Source organism: Schistocerca piceifrons, chromosome X, assembly GCF_021461385.2.
Source record: "Schistocerca piceifrons isolate TAMUIC-IGC-003096 chromosome X, iqSchPice1.1, whole genome shotgun sequence".
Taxonomy (NCBI): Eukaryota; Metazoa; Arthropoda; class Insecta; order Orthoptera; family Acrididae; genus Schistocerca; species Schistocerca piceifrons.
In genome coordinates this window covers 803,582,356-803,597,885 of record NC_060149.1, presented here as the reverse complement: position 1 = coordinate 803,597,885, position 15,530 = coordinate 803,582,356, and the positions used below count along the sequence as shown (strand labels likewise).

Below are 15,530 nucleotides of genomic sequence, written 5' to 3'. Positions count from 1 at the left end.
CACTTTAGAACTCTTGTAGTGTATCATACACAATTTTAATATAATGCTGTGTATAGTAAATACAATAGTATTATATTTGTAACCATTCATTACACTGTTTGTTTGTCAGCACTGTCTTTTCCTCCTTGCAGAAATTTCCTGACCTGAAGTTTAAGTATGTGGAAGAAGATCAACCAGAAGACTTTTTCATTCCCTATGTGTGGTCACTTGTTTGCCAGACTTCAGGTCTGCACTGGAATCCTGCCAACAACAAGCTTTTTGTTCCAGACATGTTGAATGTACTCACTTAACTTCATCATTTGGTTCAGGGATAATTGTGCATAGTTCTCCTTTTTGTGGAGGTTGTACAATTTATTTTTTTGAAAATGTCCACATATCTGTGCAACCCAGATGTAAATGTATGCTGCCAACTCGTTTTTAGCTGGTATGCTTTGTATCATTATTCTTAAATGAAATTTGTTAATTTCATACTGTTGAAATTATGCACCTATTTATTAAAATATTGGTATTATATTTAGCAGCTTTTTACTTTGACAGTCCAGTTTCTGATATGCTCTACTCTATACAGGGTGTAGAAGAAATCTAGACCATTTTAAAATGTACACCAGACACTCTTGGCAGTACATGCAATGGTTCATAGCTTTTGGTATCTATGGAGCATGGCCTGAATCAGAATGTCGCCTCCAGAGTGGAACTGGCATAAAAATGGGAAATCTTTTACACTAATGTAACATGCTACCCAACAGAAGTTCAACTTCAGCAAAAAATTGGAAAGTTACAACACAGCAAAACAGTTTTGAATTGGATGAATTTGTAGTGACAGAATCAACCACAGGCAAGTGTGTAAGTGCTTCTCTTCACTTCCTCCTCCCTCCACCCTAAAAAAAATTCCCTTAGCAGCCAGCTGCCCATGATCCTGTTCTCTCATAACAATACGTAGAAGATATGAGGGTGGAAAGCAACACTGTGTAGTCCCCAGCAGTCCACTCATCAGCATGTGAAGGATGTTACAATTGGATTTGAATTTCACACCCGTGCACTACAAAGGAAAGACTAAAATCATGTTGCTGAGGGGAAGTGGAGAGGAAGTGGATATGACATCCCACAAAGTTTTGCAGTTTGTTCACTCCTGATATAGATCTGATTATATGATCACACATTAAAAGCCCATTCAGAAACTGCAACATCTGGTGATGCCAAAAAGTACAGGGTGTCCATAATCAAAGTTTCACTTCCAAAATGCTGTAGAAAGAGAATCACTGCTCAGAATGTTGTCAAATTTGAACAGTATATTATTGATGTAGGGCGAAACATCATGCAACAAAAAAATTTAATCAAAATTTTACCAATAAATGGCACTGTAAGCATCTTCAATTAGATGTAGTCCGTTACAAATGACATATTAATCGCATATGACTGCTATGGTTTGAGTTGCACATTACACCAGCTGTACTGTTCAATGTGTGTAACTGCGCAAGTTCAGCAGTCAACAGTTGTGGCACTGTTAGCTAGGTAAGCAAGGCCATACCACATTGGATGGGAAAAATTGATTTTTAATTGTCCTGAGGCCAGAATCCGTATAAAAATCAAAATGACTTGAGTTTTTAATTGTGAGACTGATGCAAGATGTTCAATATGCTGCCCATCATTTTCTGCCACAAGTTCAAATCGGGAAACACAATGTTCCACAACAGATCAGAGAGTTTCGGGGTCACATTTGTAATGCGTTGCACAATATGTGCCTTCAGTACCTATATTTGTAATTGGAGAACTGAACACAATATCTTTCAGACAACCCACAGCTAGAAGTCACACAGATTAACATCAAGTGATCTGGACAGCCAGGCTGTAACGAAATTACAGCTGATAATTCTAGCATTTATGAAATGACTCTGCAGCTGCTGCTCCACAGGCTGAGCAGTGCAGGAAAGAGTGCCATCTTGCACAGAAATGATCGTACCCACATATCCACTGTTGAAGGGTTGGAATGACGAGAAACCATGCCGTGCGCACGAGCACACACGCACACACGCGCACGCGCGCGCGTGCGCGCGCGCACGCACACACACACACACACACACACACACACACACACACACACACTCTCTCTGAATGAAGTGGTCCCAGTTGATGCGCGTGCGGATTTTCTGATCCCCACATTCTACAATTATGTGTGTTGACATATCCTTGGAGGTGGGAATTGGCTTCATCTGGCCACAAAATATTCCATGGCCATTCATTGTCCACTTCCGTGTGAGCAAGAAATTCCAAAGGGAACAGTTGTCTTGCTGGCAGGTCAGTAGGAAGCAACTCCTGAACATGAATGATTTTGTATGGATAACAATGAAGGATGTTTCATAGGACTTTATATATCATGCTTGCAGGCATGTCCAACATTTGGGCAATTCCCAGTGCACTGCATGTTTGCTCACCACTGCTCGATCCCTCGTGCAGTGCTGTGGCCACATCTTCGAGAGATATTAGATCAATTGCTTTCCTCCCTATGCTACACTGTGCTTCAAAAGAACTTGTCTTTTCAAACTTCATAATCCTTTTCTACAGACCCGTAGCAGACATCGAACCAATGCTTTTTTCATGCCATTGAGTGTCCGGAACTTCTGCAGGACTTCTGGTGCCCTGTCATTGTTCTTCTAAAACAGCTTTACCAGCAGCGCATGATCCTTCATGGGGACTGTCATGTTGGACATCTTTGACACAAACTGAGGAACAGCCATGTGCCACAATCTGTCGGTGTGCATATTCTAATGCTTACGGTGCCATCCAGTGGTCTTTTTTTCCCCCCATTTATCAATAATATGCTGTACAAATTTGATGCTTTTCTGAGCAGTAGTTGCCTTCCTACAGCATTGTGTTACTGGAACTTTAATTAGTGACACCAAGTTAGTCACGTCAGATACAGTCAAGATAAACAGATAAAGCATTTTCCAGTTGATTCACTGCACAGATCTCAAATCGTAAGCTTATTAAAGTTACTGTATGCAATTCAAACAATAACAATGTTTTATCAGGCCTAGAAATAAGCATTGTTGCACACTTACTACATGAAAGTGAACGTACAAAATTTCATAGTGTTCAAATGGAAAAAAATTAAAACTGGCTCAGCTCATAGATAAGTTGATAAAAGGTTATGCTAAATTATTTTCTTCCGTCATTGTCAGAAGCAGTCCGCTTTTGTAATTGCTGTTGTGTTGACCTTTAAAAGCCTGCACATAACTGGCTGACCTATCTCATCATAATATTGTGCAGAATTCAAGGAGTTTACATATGCTGTCATGGAATGCCGCTAATGATGATGATCGTTGGCCTGTCATATTGGCCTATCATATGCCTGCCACTGGTACTGAAAGGCCATCACAGTAACAGGCACAATGGAGTGTTGCTCCTGACAATGAAAATGGAGGAAATAATCACTAACTGTATGTCCTACTGAACTCTGATGCATCAAGAGTGCTGAGAATATTTTATCCAAGCATGTCCTCGTAAGAATATTTATTTCCATATTACTTATTTCTATTGGGGAACATTTCATGCAATATGTGTCAACTATAAAAATGATTTGTAGCTGTAGAGTTACTTTCTGTTCTTGCAGAGGAGATGAGGAAACTATACTGTGGTTATACATTACATAGAACTTGCTGGAATAAATGACATTTTACAGAAGACTAAACTGCAAATTTTTAAAAGAAGGGTGTGAGTTATGAACTGGATTTTAAAGCCTAACATTTGTATAACTGCCATCTCTTTTCATTTGCAGCTCTCTTACATTTTTATTTGGAATGGGTCGATGTGGCCACAGCAGCCCACCAAAGAGCTGATCTTAGAAATACAAATAAATACATTTAAGCACTTTACACAGAGACAAAAATCACCTATTAAGGCACAATACAATTTTGTCAACATATTGCATAACAATCTTGTCAAATGAACTATTTCAGGCCTCAATATAAAGACCTGAATTATGCCTCTACACCACATGCACTACGTAGTGAGAATATCAGTGGAGAGAAACAGAAGATCACAAGTTAGGTAAGACTCGCCCAAGTCAAACATCAAAAGAACACAAAACCACACACTCACACACACGTACACATGTGTGGATAGGGAGAGACTTATTATACTGTGGGAAGATGAAGAACTAACTGTGCTGCAAGTCAAAAAGTTGTACTTAATGCTACAAAGTATCATAGCAAAGTGTTACAGTTGGAGGAGGACAATACATGCAGAAGTTTAAGGTTAATCGTTTAACATGGACATGACTGAGCTACTGAGGAATTTTGTCCTACCTTATGTTGTGGTAAGCACTCTGAGTTTTTAACTACAAGAGTCTTTCTGTATTCTATACATGCTGCCCAATATTCATAAAGATGATGTTCCACTGAAATTTATTGTTACCATAATCCACTCTCTCATCTACAGGCTAGTCAAATATCTTATGAAATTATCAGTATCCATAGTTGTTCACTTCAAAACATAATATTTAAAACCTATCAGATGTTTATTGACATAATTAAACTATCAAAACTAACCAAGATGACATTAAGATCAGCCTATATGTGGTCTCTTTGTTCGCAAAAGGTTGGGTAATACGTACATGGAACATGTTAGTATGGTGACTTGCCTTTCAAAAGTAAATTATTTTTAGCAGACTTTGATGACAACTTGCTTTTTTACAAATGTAAATTTTATGGGAGGATAATCAGAAGAGTTACAAGTTCTCTATTACCTTCAGTAGTGGCCATTTTGTTTGTGGAGTATGTTGAGGGACACATCCTATCTTGCATTGTCTTGTTGATATGTTTAAGATCCAATTACACATCACTGACTTATTTCAGTAATCATGTTAATACAATCAACCTCTGTAAAAATGATTAATGATATAATGATAAACGTAGGTCCAGTGATAATTTTGTATGTTCCCAGCTGATTTCCCGTAACCTGTCATTACAATGATGATGTAATTTTAGCAACACCCTGTTATAATGAAGACAAAGTTCTGGGGATGGTACCATTTTCTGCTTCTAAGAATCTGACAGTAATGGTATGTAATGTCTGTTAAAACTCTTGACCTTCAGCACTGTTTTTTCAGAAGCTTTGCTATATACTGTGCTGATGGTAAGCTGGTAGTGAATAGTGTATAGCTGTAGGCAAACTGTGGTGAGTGTCAAATAGTTCCTGTGTTTGAACCAGTGCTAATTGTTTTAGTCTGTGCATTGTTGAGCTTGAGTTGCAGGCAGAAGTATTGTGTTGGAGTCATACACAGTTTATTTCTGCGATTTTTGCAATCTGTGAATGTTTTCACGTTGATGTAAATATGCTTTGAACTTGGCTAATGAGATTTGGACAATGGCTGGAACTCAGAAGCAGGTAAGGTTAGAGACAAAAATGGAGGTTTTCAAAGATAACAATAATGCAATGAAACAGGTAGATGTGGCGGGAAGTATAGATTTGCACAATCAACATTAGCTACATTCCTTCATCATTTCCTTTGGGCCTTTGTCCCACTTCAATGTGGGGTCGGCCTTATTACTATGGATTTGGCGGTGTTAGTGTCAGAGGGTGGCCAGATGCCCTTCCTGTCACCACCCTGACCCCCCTGGGATGGAACTAGTGTACCCCAGTGGTCTGCATCTAGTGTAAGCCATGAAATAGTGTGAATGTTTTTCTAATGTCTGTGAGTTGTGTAACTGAGGCGGGACATGTGGATCAGCTCGGTATTCACCTAGTGGGATGTGGAAAACCACCTAAAAACAACATCCAGGCTGGCCAGTACACAGGCCCTTGTTAATCCACTGGGCAGATTCGATGTGGGGCCAGTGTGCCTACCCGACTCCAGGAAGCGGCACATTAAGGCCCTCAGGTGATCTGGCGGGTGTTAGCTACATTCCTTAAAAAATGAAAAGAAATTGAAGGAAGTTTTCTAGGTGGCAAGTTCAACCTTTAAAGAAAAAGAATGAAGATGGCGGCGGCTGCTGCTGCTGCTGCTGCTGCCGCTGCTGCTGTGGACAGTGCTACACTGTGGTGGCTTAATGAGATGCGCGCACAACACATATCAATTAATGGCCTGCTGATATATTAAAAAGCCTTAGATTTCACTCAGTTGCTAGACCATTCTAATTTTAAGGCAAGTAATGGATAATAGCAAAGATATGAGCAGGGGCAGGGGATCATTTTTAAAGTGATTCCAGATGAAGAAAAATTGGTACATTTAGGTGGTGTAGAATGTTGGCAGAAAAACACCATGTGTAAACTGATGGAAAAAATACAGTCCTGAAATCATGTACAATGCAGATGAAGTGGGATTGTTTTACCAACTGATGCCAGCAAAGATGATGAGCTTTAGAGAGGAAAATTGTAAATCAGAGAAGCAATCTAAAATATGTCTTAACGATTCTTCTCTGCAGCAGTCCGTCAGGGACACACAAGTTGACACCATTGGTGTTTGGAATATCAACAAATCCCTGATGCTTAAAAACTGTAAGACGCTTACCAAGTAAGAGTATATACATTGTTTTTCCCTTTAGTTTATTAGTTGATTCAGTACCCACAACTGTAATGTTATGAGTAAACTGGAAGAGTACGTACAGTACAGTACTCTACTAGATTAATTTTGTATTTTTTTATTCTAAATCTGATTTCTTTTATTGCAGTCAATTACAAGGCTAATCAAAAAGCATGAATGATGTCTGCTCGCTTTAATGAGTGGCTGCTTCTGCTGGATAGAGAAGTGGCAAGGAAAAATAAGAAAATTGAATTGCTTGTGGATAGTTGCAGTGCGCATAACAACATGTCGCCATTGTAGAATGTAGAACTGTGTTATTTCCCCCCAAACTGTTCTTCAATCCTTCAGCTACTAGACACTAGGATAATTAAGAATTTCAAGACAAAATACCATTCATGTCTAGTTCAACACATGATCGCAAACATTGAAATAAATGTGGACAATCCCTATAGTGTCAATGTGAAGCACGCTTGGGACGTGTTAGCTGGTTCCTGGAAGTGTAGAGCTGAATGTGATTGTGAACTATTGAAAATGACGTTAGTGATAATGTTGTCGTGGATGAAAAAATGCAGGATGATGTTTAAAGTGATGTTGATGTATTCAGCAGTAACTGGTAAAACCATAGTTGTATCAATAGTTGATTACATGTCAGTGGATGATGAGGTGTTGGCATTTGAAGCATACACCGGTGAATAAATCCACAAAGAGTTAAAGTGTAATTGACCTGTTGAAGATTCTGATGATGACTGATGTGATAAGTGCAAATAATCCTCTTCTGATGGAGCTAATAGGTCAGTTGGAAACTATTCAGGAAGTAGCATCTTCAATCCCCAATGTTTCAATGGAACAGTTGATTGCAGTAGAGGAGATGAAGACAATATTTATAAGAAAATCATTGAGAAAAAGAAACAGGAAAATAAGTGAATTCTTGTGTACACAAAAGTAAGATAATCTACTAATACATGGAGTGAACAAAATGTGTTTCATTTGTCATTTAATGTTATTTCTCATCAGAAAAGTACAACAGTACTGTATATACTGACCTTTAAGGTACAGTACTTTAATAGGAACTATTAACAAAACCTCATTATAACAACCACCCTCCTATAACAATATGATTTTCACGATCCCATGAATATTGTTGTATCAAGGTTTGATTGTAGAACATATCCAGTATCAGATTAAAAGTTGAGATGGAGAGAGAAGAAAAGTTATCATTCTTAAATGTTTCATATGAATGTAAACCAGATGGAGAACCTGGCTGCAAACTGATACATATTTTCTTATAGCTCAGTGCACAGAACTTCCACTGGTCCAGAGAAGAGGGGTTTCAAATGTGTTAACACACAGTGCTATGTTGATACGAAGAACTGTCATTTGAATTTTGAGATTAGATATACAAAGGTGGTTTTAAAAGAATGGTTTGAGTACTACTTCCACTTCTCATGAAGTAGAATGGGTCCTGGATGGACAGGGTGTTAGACCGAACTTCTAATTGCCAAAGAAGGTAAGAAATGCTATGCCCAGTAAAAGACAGCCCTTGACTTAAGTTTCCCAGTATTTATAACATTATTGTGAGTGGTGAAGTGGCAGCAGCTTTATTGATCAATTCATACATAAGTTCTTGAATCTTAGGCAGAAGATAAATGGCCCAATAAAGTTCAAGATATGGACAAGCCAATGCTTGCTGAGCAAAGAATTGGAAAAAAAAATGCAAAAGTGTGTTTAGTGAAATAAAAAATCTTACCCCAAACACACACCAATTGGGATTCTGTCATAAGGGATGCTGTTGAGACTTAAATGTGCAACCACTTGAACCAAGCCAATGGAACACATGGCAAGGCCCATTAATACCTGACCTAAGCTACCTATCATCAATGATGATTATTGATTTGTTGGTGTGATTTGCAGAAGAAATTTACATATCTTTGGTGATATTTATTTTGACATTGTTGGCACCTCTTGTGGTTCTCCCTCATGATTATGTCTATGGAACACTATAGATTGATGACTGACTGAATGAAATTAATGATAAGAGGAGTAAGAATAGTAAGGTCAATGGGAGTTACAACAACCTAAAATTAAAGCAAGTTGTTACATTTAGAAAATAAGGAAAGTAACATAAACTTCCATGTAGTTAGAGGAGGAAATAATGGTGGAAATATTTCTCAAAGCAAGGGTGAATGTTGACTGTGGCAGCAGTTGAACTGAAGACAGGGAGAAGAAATTGTAGAGAGAGAGAGAGAGAGAGATATGCACAAGAGTTAGAATAATAAATTGAGAAGGGAGACAGACTGAGCCAGAGAAAGTACAGTGAGGACATGGAACAGTTAGATAGGGATGGCAGGTATGGCTCAAAGTATGAGGGCATGCTGAAAAGTAACACATCCCAATTGGTAATGTGATAACTCTGAAAGCTTTTTAAATAAAACAAATGTCATTAACATTATACATATTTTTTCTTCATCTCTACATGGTTATTTATCAACATAGTCACCCTGGTGGTGAACACGTTCCTCCCAACGAGAGACCAGTTAATTGACGTGATCACTGTAGAATCTTTGACTGTTGACAGAGCCCCCAACTTTATCTCTGCTTGCACCACTTCATCACTATCAAAGTGAAGTCCTCGAAGGTGTTCTTTAAATTTTGGAAGCAGATAAAAATCTGCAGGGGCCAAGTCAGGACTGTGTCATGCTGAAGGAAAGGGTGCTCCATGTGTGGATGAACTCTTTGAATTTAAAACTCGATCACATGCTGTTTCTCATGCACTGACATAGTTACATTACACACTGTCATGTTACGTTATACTCTATCATTTGGCACCATATAGTGGTAGGGGGCGACTGGTATGTAGACATATACAATAAAGATGTAGAATGTTAATATCATTTGTTTCATTTGAAAAGCTTCAGGAGTTTTCACATAAAAAATTCAGAGGCTCGTTTGAGGAAGTTATGTGGTTTATGTCTGAGAAGAAGGGACAAAGGAATGTCATAAAGATGAAGATGGAGTACGATGGGATGCTGTATGATCCAAGTGAGGTAAAGGAGAGATGGGAGAATACGTTGAGTGGCTGTACAAAGGGGAAGAAAGAGAAGAGACAGACCAACTTGCACTGGATGAAGGAAGTGTAGTGAATGAAAAAAGGGCTGCAATATTGTAAAGAATGAATTGGAGGCAGCTCTTACAGAGAAGGAAAAAAGGACACACCACAGGGATTGATGAGCTACTAGTCCTAGGAGAGAAGTGCACTGTAAAGAATAGAAAGATTCATGCTGTTTTTATTGATCTTTAAAAAGCTTCTGATAGGGTTCGATGGGCTAGACTTGTGCCTACACTAAGAAAGTGTGGCATTACCTGGAGAGAGAGAAAAATTGGAAGAGGAGTTAAATCTCAAGCAAAAAGAAGAATCAGAAGTAGTGGAGAACTAATGTAACAAATAGAAATAGGAAGAAGGGTCAGGCAATGATGTTGGATTTCAACCTCACTGTTTTACATACTACTGCAAAGGAGCATAGGAGAGTGCAATGATGGAATGAAACGAGAGTGTGCTAGAATCAAAAGGTTGGAGGGTGTAAATTTTGCTGGCAAAATAATGGTTTTGGTGGAGTCCATAAGGTGCTTAATGAAATGGTGGAAGATGTAAATAATGAAAGTTAAGACTTGAGAATGAAAATAAATAAGAAAAAGATCAAAAACTTTATACTGGAAAGGAAAGGAAAGGAAGCAGGCCAAAATCACAATAAATGGGCAACTAGAGCAGGTTGTAAAATTCAAGCACTTGGGAAATATTATAACAGAGGACCTAAAATGTGAAAAAGAAATAATATAAAGAGTACATATCCTCGGGAAGTATTCAATAAAAAGATGAAATGATCATATGGCCCACTGAATAAAAACCTAAGGAAAATTTTGGTCAAATGCTATACATAGATCGTAGCTACAGGTGTACAGACTTGGGCATTGTGAAAAGATGAGGAAAGGAGGCTGAGGTGCTGTTAATTTGTGTATGGAGCAAATTAGAGGGTATGAGTTGGGAAGACAGGGTGACGTATGAAGAGTTGGGGAAAATAGAGAAACCCTTTGGACACCATAAGAAAGGAAAAAAGGCTAGGTTACATATCAAGACACACCAGTGCTTATTCCAGCAAGGGACAGTATAAGGAAACAAAGGAATAGGATTATGAAGAGGATGATGCCAACTAATAGTTGGTGTTAGAGAGGAAAAAAATAACTATGTGGGGTTAAAGAGGATAGCACAAGACTGCACGAAGTACCACATCTAGACCTGCCACAGAGTAGATTATCTGCTGATGAAGATGATAAGATCTCAGAGCTTTGATATACATCACTAATGAAAACTAGTGAACAAAATCACAAACGTGTTCTGTCAAGTAAAGAAAAAGTAGGTAATAACAATTGTTGAAAGAACTACGAAAATAAATAATTTAAAAGGAACATTGTATGATGTTGAATGCACTTTCCTAGAAAGCAGCTCATAAAAGGAGGGTAAAATTTTGAATATTAGTGACATGAAAAGGAGAAGACATGTAAGAGAGTAATGCACACATAGGAAAATTACAAGAACACCATTCTGTGCTAAGCAAACACAGATTTGAGCAAAAAATTGGCATATAGTATGTGTCCCCAGTTACTTTAGAACAATTGGAATAAAGGAATTTCCAGGAAATGAGAAATATTGGATCCATTACCGGTGAGAGCCATAACTGTCAATTTTTGAGTCAAATGGAGAAATTGGGTGTGGCCAAAGGGATGGAAGAAATCATTATTTTTCCACACACAAAAAACGTGATTTGTTGGAGTTCAAACAACTGAATTATCTGCTTGATTACATACATGTGAAAGTCATTTTTTGAGATGAGATTAAGTTGTCTGAAGTATGTATATTGACAGAGGGGTATTGGAGGAACAATCAGGTTTCCATAAAGGAAATTGTATGAGAGACAGATCATATGTCCAATCTTTGATGGATTGTGGAGGGAGCATGGGAATATATAAAAGAGTATTACATCTGTTAATTTTTTTTATATTTAGATCATAAGATTCTGGGGGATCTTCATAACTCAAAGCTAGTTGGTGATGGAACGGGTCACAGTATAATTCACAGAAAGCTGACAAGACAATTAAAAAACCAAAAAAGGGGACTACAAAAAATTTTAAAAAATGAAAAGGATTTATATCAGTATATACACTACTGGCCATTAAAATTGCTACACCACGAAGATGACATGCTACAGATGCAAAATTTAACCAACAGGAAGAAGATGCTGTGATATGCAAATGGTTAGCTTTTCGGAGCATTCACACGAGGTTGGCGCTGGTGGCAACACCTACAACGTGCTGACATGAGGAAAGTTTCCAACCGATTTCTCATACACAAACAGCAGTTGACCGGCATTGCCTGGTGAAACGTTGTTGTGATGCCTTGTGTAAGGAGGAGAAATGCGTACCACCATGTTTCCAACTTTGATTAACGTCAGATTGTAGCCCATCGCGATTGCGGTTTATCATATCGCAACATTGCTGCTCGCATTGGTCGAGATCCAATGACTGTTAGCAGAATATGGAATTGGTGGGTTCAGGAGGGTAATACGGAACTCCGTGCTGGATCCCAACGGCCTCGCATCACTAGCAGTCGAGATGACAGGCATCTTATCTGCATGGCTGTAATGGATCGTGCAGCCACGTCTCGATCTCTGTGTCAACAGATAGGGATGTTTGCAAGACAACAACCATCTGTACGAACAGTTCGACGACATTTGCAGTAGCATGGACTATCTGCTCGGACACCATGGCTGCGTTTACCCTTGATGCTGCATCACAGACAGGAGCACCTGCGATGGTGTACTCAACGACAAACCTGGATGCACGAATGGCAAAACGTAATTTTTTTTGGATGAATCCAGGTTCTGTGTACAGCATCATGATGGTTGCATCCGTGTTTGGTGACATCGTGGTGAATGCACATTGGAAGCTTGTATTCGTCACCGCCATGCAAATTCAGCATTTGAAACATGTTTTAAAGTTGAGCTTTTATGAACAGTTAGTATTGGGAATCTGACACATGTTAATGTTATTTCACTATAGAAAGCTTCACTATGGGATTTCTTTTATTATTAATTATATATGTATATAATTTTTGTAAGACTTTCACCTTTAATTATTTCAAAGAGCTACTGAATGAATAACCAAATCATTTCAGCTGAAAGCTTCTTGGTCAACTACGTCATTTTATTGTGACATCATCTGATATCATTTATTTTATTTAATGCAACCAGTTGCAATTTATGTTATTTATTATTCATAATGACTAGTCAATGTCTGGTAAATTAGGCTGTAAGATCACTGGCAATTGATGTATATTACGCAGTCAAGATACTTCCTGGCATTTAAAGCTGATGTGTGTGGCTCAAACACTACAACAGCAGTGAGCCAAATATCCGATCTGACCACAAATTGCCCATTACTGGTCTTCATCATATTTTTTTCCCTATTAGTCACAAATAGTTTGTCTCATCCAGGATAGTCAAATGCAGTCTTAACTTTCCTTGTTCATACCACTCTATTAACTGTTATGTCGTAAAGGGAGGGTTTCTTGTCTGGGATTGCCCGAATGATTTTGGATATGTGGTCCGTCGAAAAGAGTCACAGAAACTTGTATGCATATGAAGTGTATCGTAAATTAGAGAAGAGAGAGTTGCGAGGCAAGTAAGAAGAAAGAAGCAGATCGCATTGTGGTTGTGGACATAAGTTTACTGCAGCTAGCAACAAGTATGCAGAAAGCTGCACAGACATCGGCAACAGCTCCAGCAGTCGGGGTGATGGCAGAAACAACTTTGGCACTTCTACCTGTGACTACAGCAACATCGCAGCAAAGGCAAAATGACAGACATGTGAAGTACTGACACTGCTAGTGTAACCGAGTGTGACTTTGCAGTGCTGACGTCAGAATTGGAGAGTGTAGTGATTAAGCAATCTTCAAAGCTTATATGTATTGAGAATGCAAATGCACCAGCAAGTCCGAAATCTCAATGAGAAACTGTAATTGGGAAAAGCATGATTTCATGGTTGAAGCAAACGTTCATGTATTTAAACTCTAGTCTTTCAAATGTAAAAACAGAAATGAATAATACAAGTTTTCTATATAGGCAACTGTGGCTTAACCTGTGCATAGGTTTTTTCCTTCTTTTTTAAAAAAAAATTTTTGTAGGAAAATCTTCTAAAAATTCTAGAATCCACTTTTTAAAAGTATTAGTAATGTTACCAACAACAAACAACACCCATTGTTGTCATATAATTTATCGTCAGTCATCAATTTCATTTGTAAAACAACTCCCAAACTTAGAAAAGTAAGGGATTGTGGTCATATACAACACCTGTGCTCTCTAACAGCATCTACTAGCTCTTGTGTGGCAGGTATGGCCCATTGCTCGTGTCAGTTTCTGCTATGACTTAATGGCTGCATCTGCACATGATGTTATCGTTTCTTCATCACAGCCACGGCAGCTGTTTTCCTAAGTACTATCAGGACTGATAAGTCATACTATATTATATATATGGAATTCTGGTGGAACAGTTTCATCTTGCTCTGCTTATCCACTCTGTTACAGGTATTGATTAGAATGTCCCTCAGTGATGGCCCATAGTGATCTAAGATTATTGATGGATCTTTCAACATTCATTGCATTTTATGATGCCAAGATATGTGCCTTGTAGAACATTGGGAAATTGTATTTTGTTAATGTCATCCAGTTAAGTGAATACTTTTCTATCCATTTCACAGAAGGGCACGATTAGTTTTTTCAGTTAACAGCCTCTAATTCATATTTACAGGTATGTTGTTGTAGATTTAACCTGAATGTGCAATTCATTATTGTGAAATTGGTTATAACTTCATTCTACAATAAACAGGGACAAGCAGCAGCTTCAAGCAGACTCTAAAATTTGTTATAAGATTTAACCACGAAAATTTTAAAAATTTAACTTAGAAATGGATAGTACGAACGCTGTTATTTCAAATGTAAAAATGGACATGAATGCTTGCATCAACAATGTCTAGGTGGGGGTAGGGAAGGGACAGTCTGAATTAAAAGACGAGCTATGAAAACATACTTGGGATTGAGAAAAAAATAACCACTGTACAAACAGAAATGCAAGAACTTACAGATTAAATGGGTGTCATATAGAGCAAAGTGAAATCAGTAGATAGATAAGTTAATATAAGAATAGGAAAATTGCAGAATAAATTGGGTGGCAGTGTGTGGGTCTGTGTACAAAGGCAGAAGTAGCTTGAGGTTGTCACTGGCAATGTTTCAACAATTTATCCAGGAGTGTTACTGAATGTAAAGGTGTTATAGACTGGTGTGAAATTGGGTGTGATGGCAACAAGTCAAGTTGCAAATATAGTTAATCTACCATGGGATGGAGTAGGTAATGCCAGGTGTTTTGCTACTGATGGTAATTATCATTCAGTGAACCTCATTGCTGCATGCAGGGTTGGAGTCGTGCCAGGTATATTGGATGATGCAAAGATCAAAATTGTGAAAAGGCTCTTAGAAGGGGAAGCACAGTGCTGGGTGAATGTTATGAGTAGTAGTTTTACTAATTATGAGGCTCTTGAAAAGGTGTACCTGAGTAAATTTTCAGAACAAATTCTTGAATGGTCCGAGTCATTGAAGTAGAGATTTAGCCATGTGGGAATTTTGTTTGTGGGAACTGGCAAAACTAGCCCACATAAGTAGGCTTTTGGATACATTACCAGAGGTAAGTATTCTTAAGAGAAGATTACCAGAATACTTGCAATGGGATTGGTAATAGTTTGACACAGTCCACTGATGAGTTTTTCTGATTTAAAAAAAAAAAATTAGAGCATGTGCTAAAATACATCAACAGAATTCCAATAATTAGCAGGAAGGTGGATACCAACAGGTGCAACATGGTGATTTTCATGGACAGAACCTGCAAATATGTCAAATAATTTTCAAAT

General features: G+C 38.2%; 1 protein-coding gene across 2 annotated transcripts in view; it reads left to right on the top strand.

Moving 5' to 3' along the window:
- The window catches only part of LOC124722059 (dymeclin), a 163,913-nt gene extending 163,400 nt beyond the window's left edge, over positions 1 to 513 (top strand). For both annotated transcript variants that reach the window (XM_047247255.1, XM_047247254.1), the window contains exon 14: positions 132 to 513. In XM_047247255.1, coding sequence (XP_047103211.1) covers positions 132 to 290 — 159 coding nt within the window. In that variant the 3' untranslated portion in view covers positions 291 to 513. The remainder of the gene's footprint in view (positions 1 to 131) is intronic.
- Positions 514 to 15,530: the final 15,017 nt, after the last annotated feature.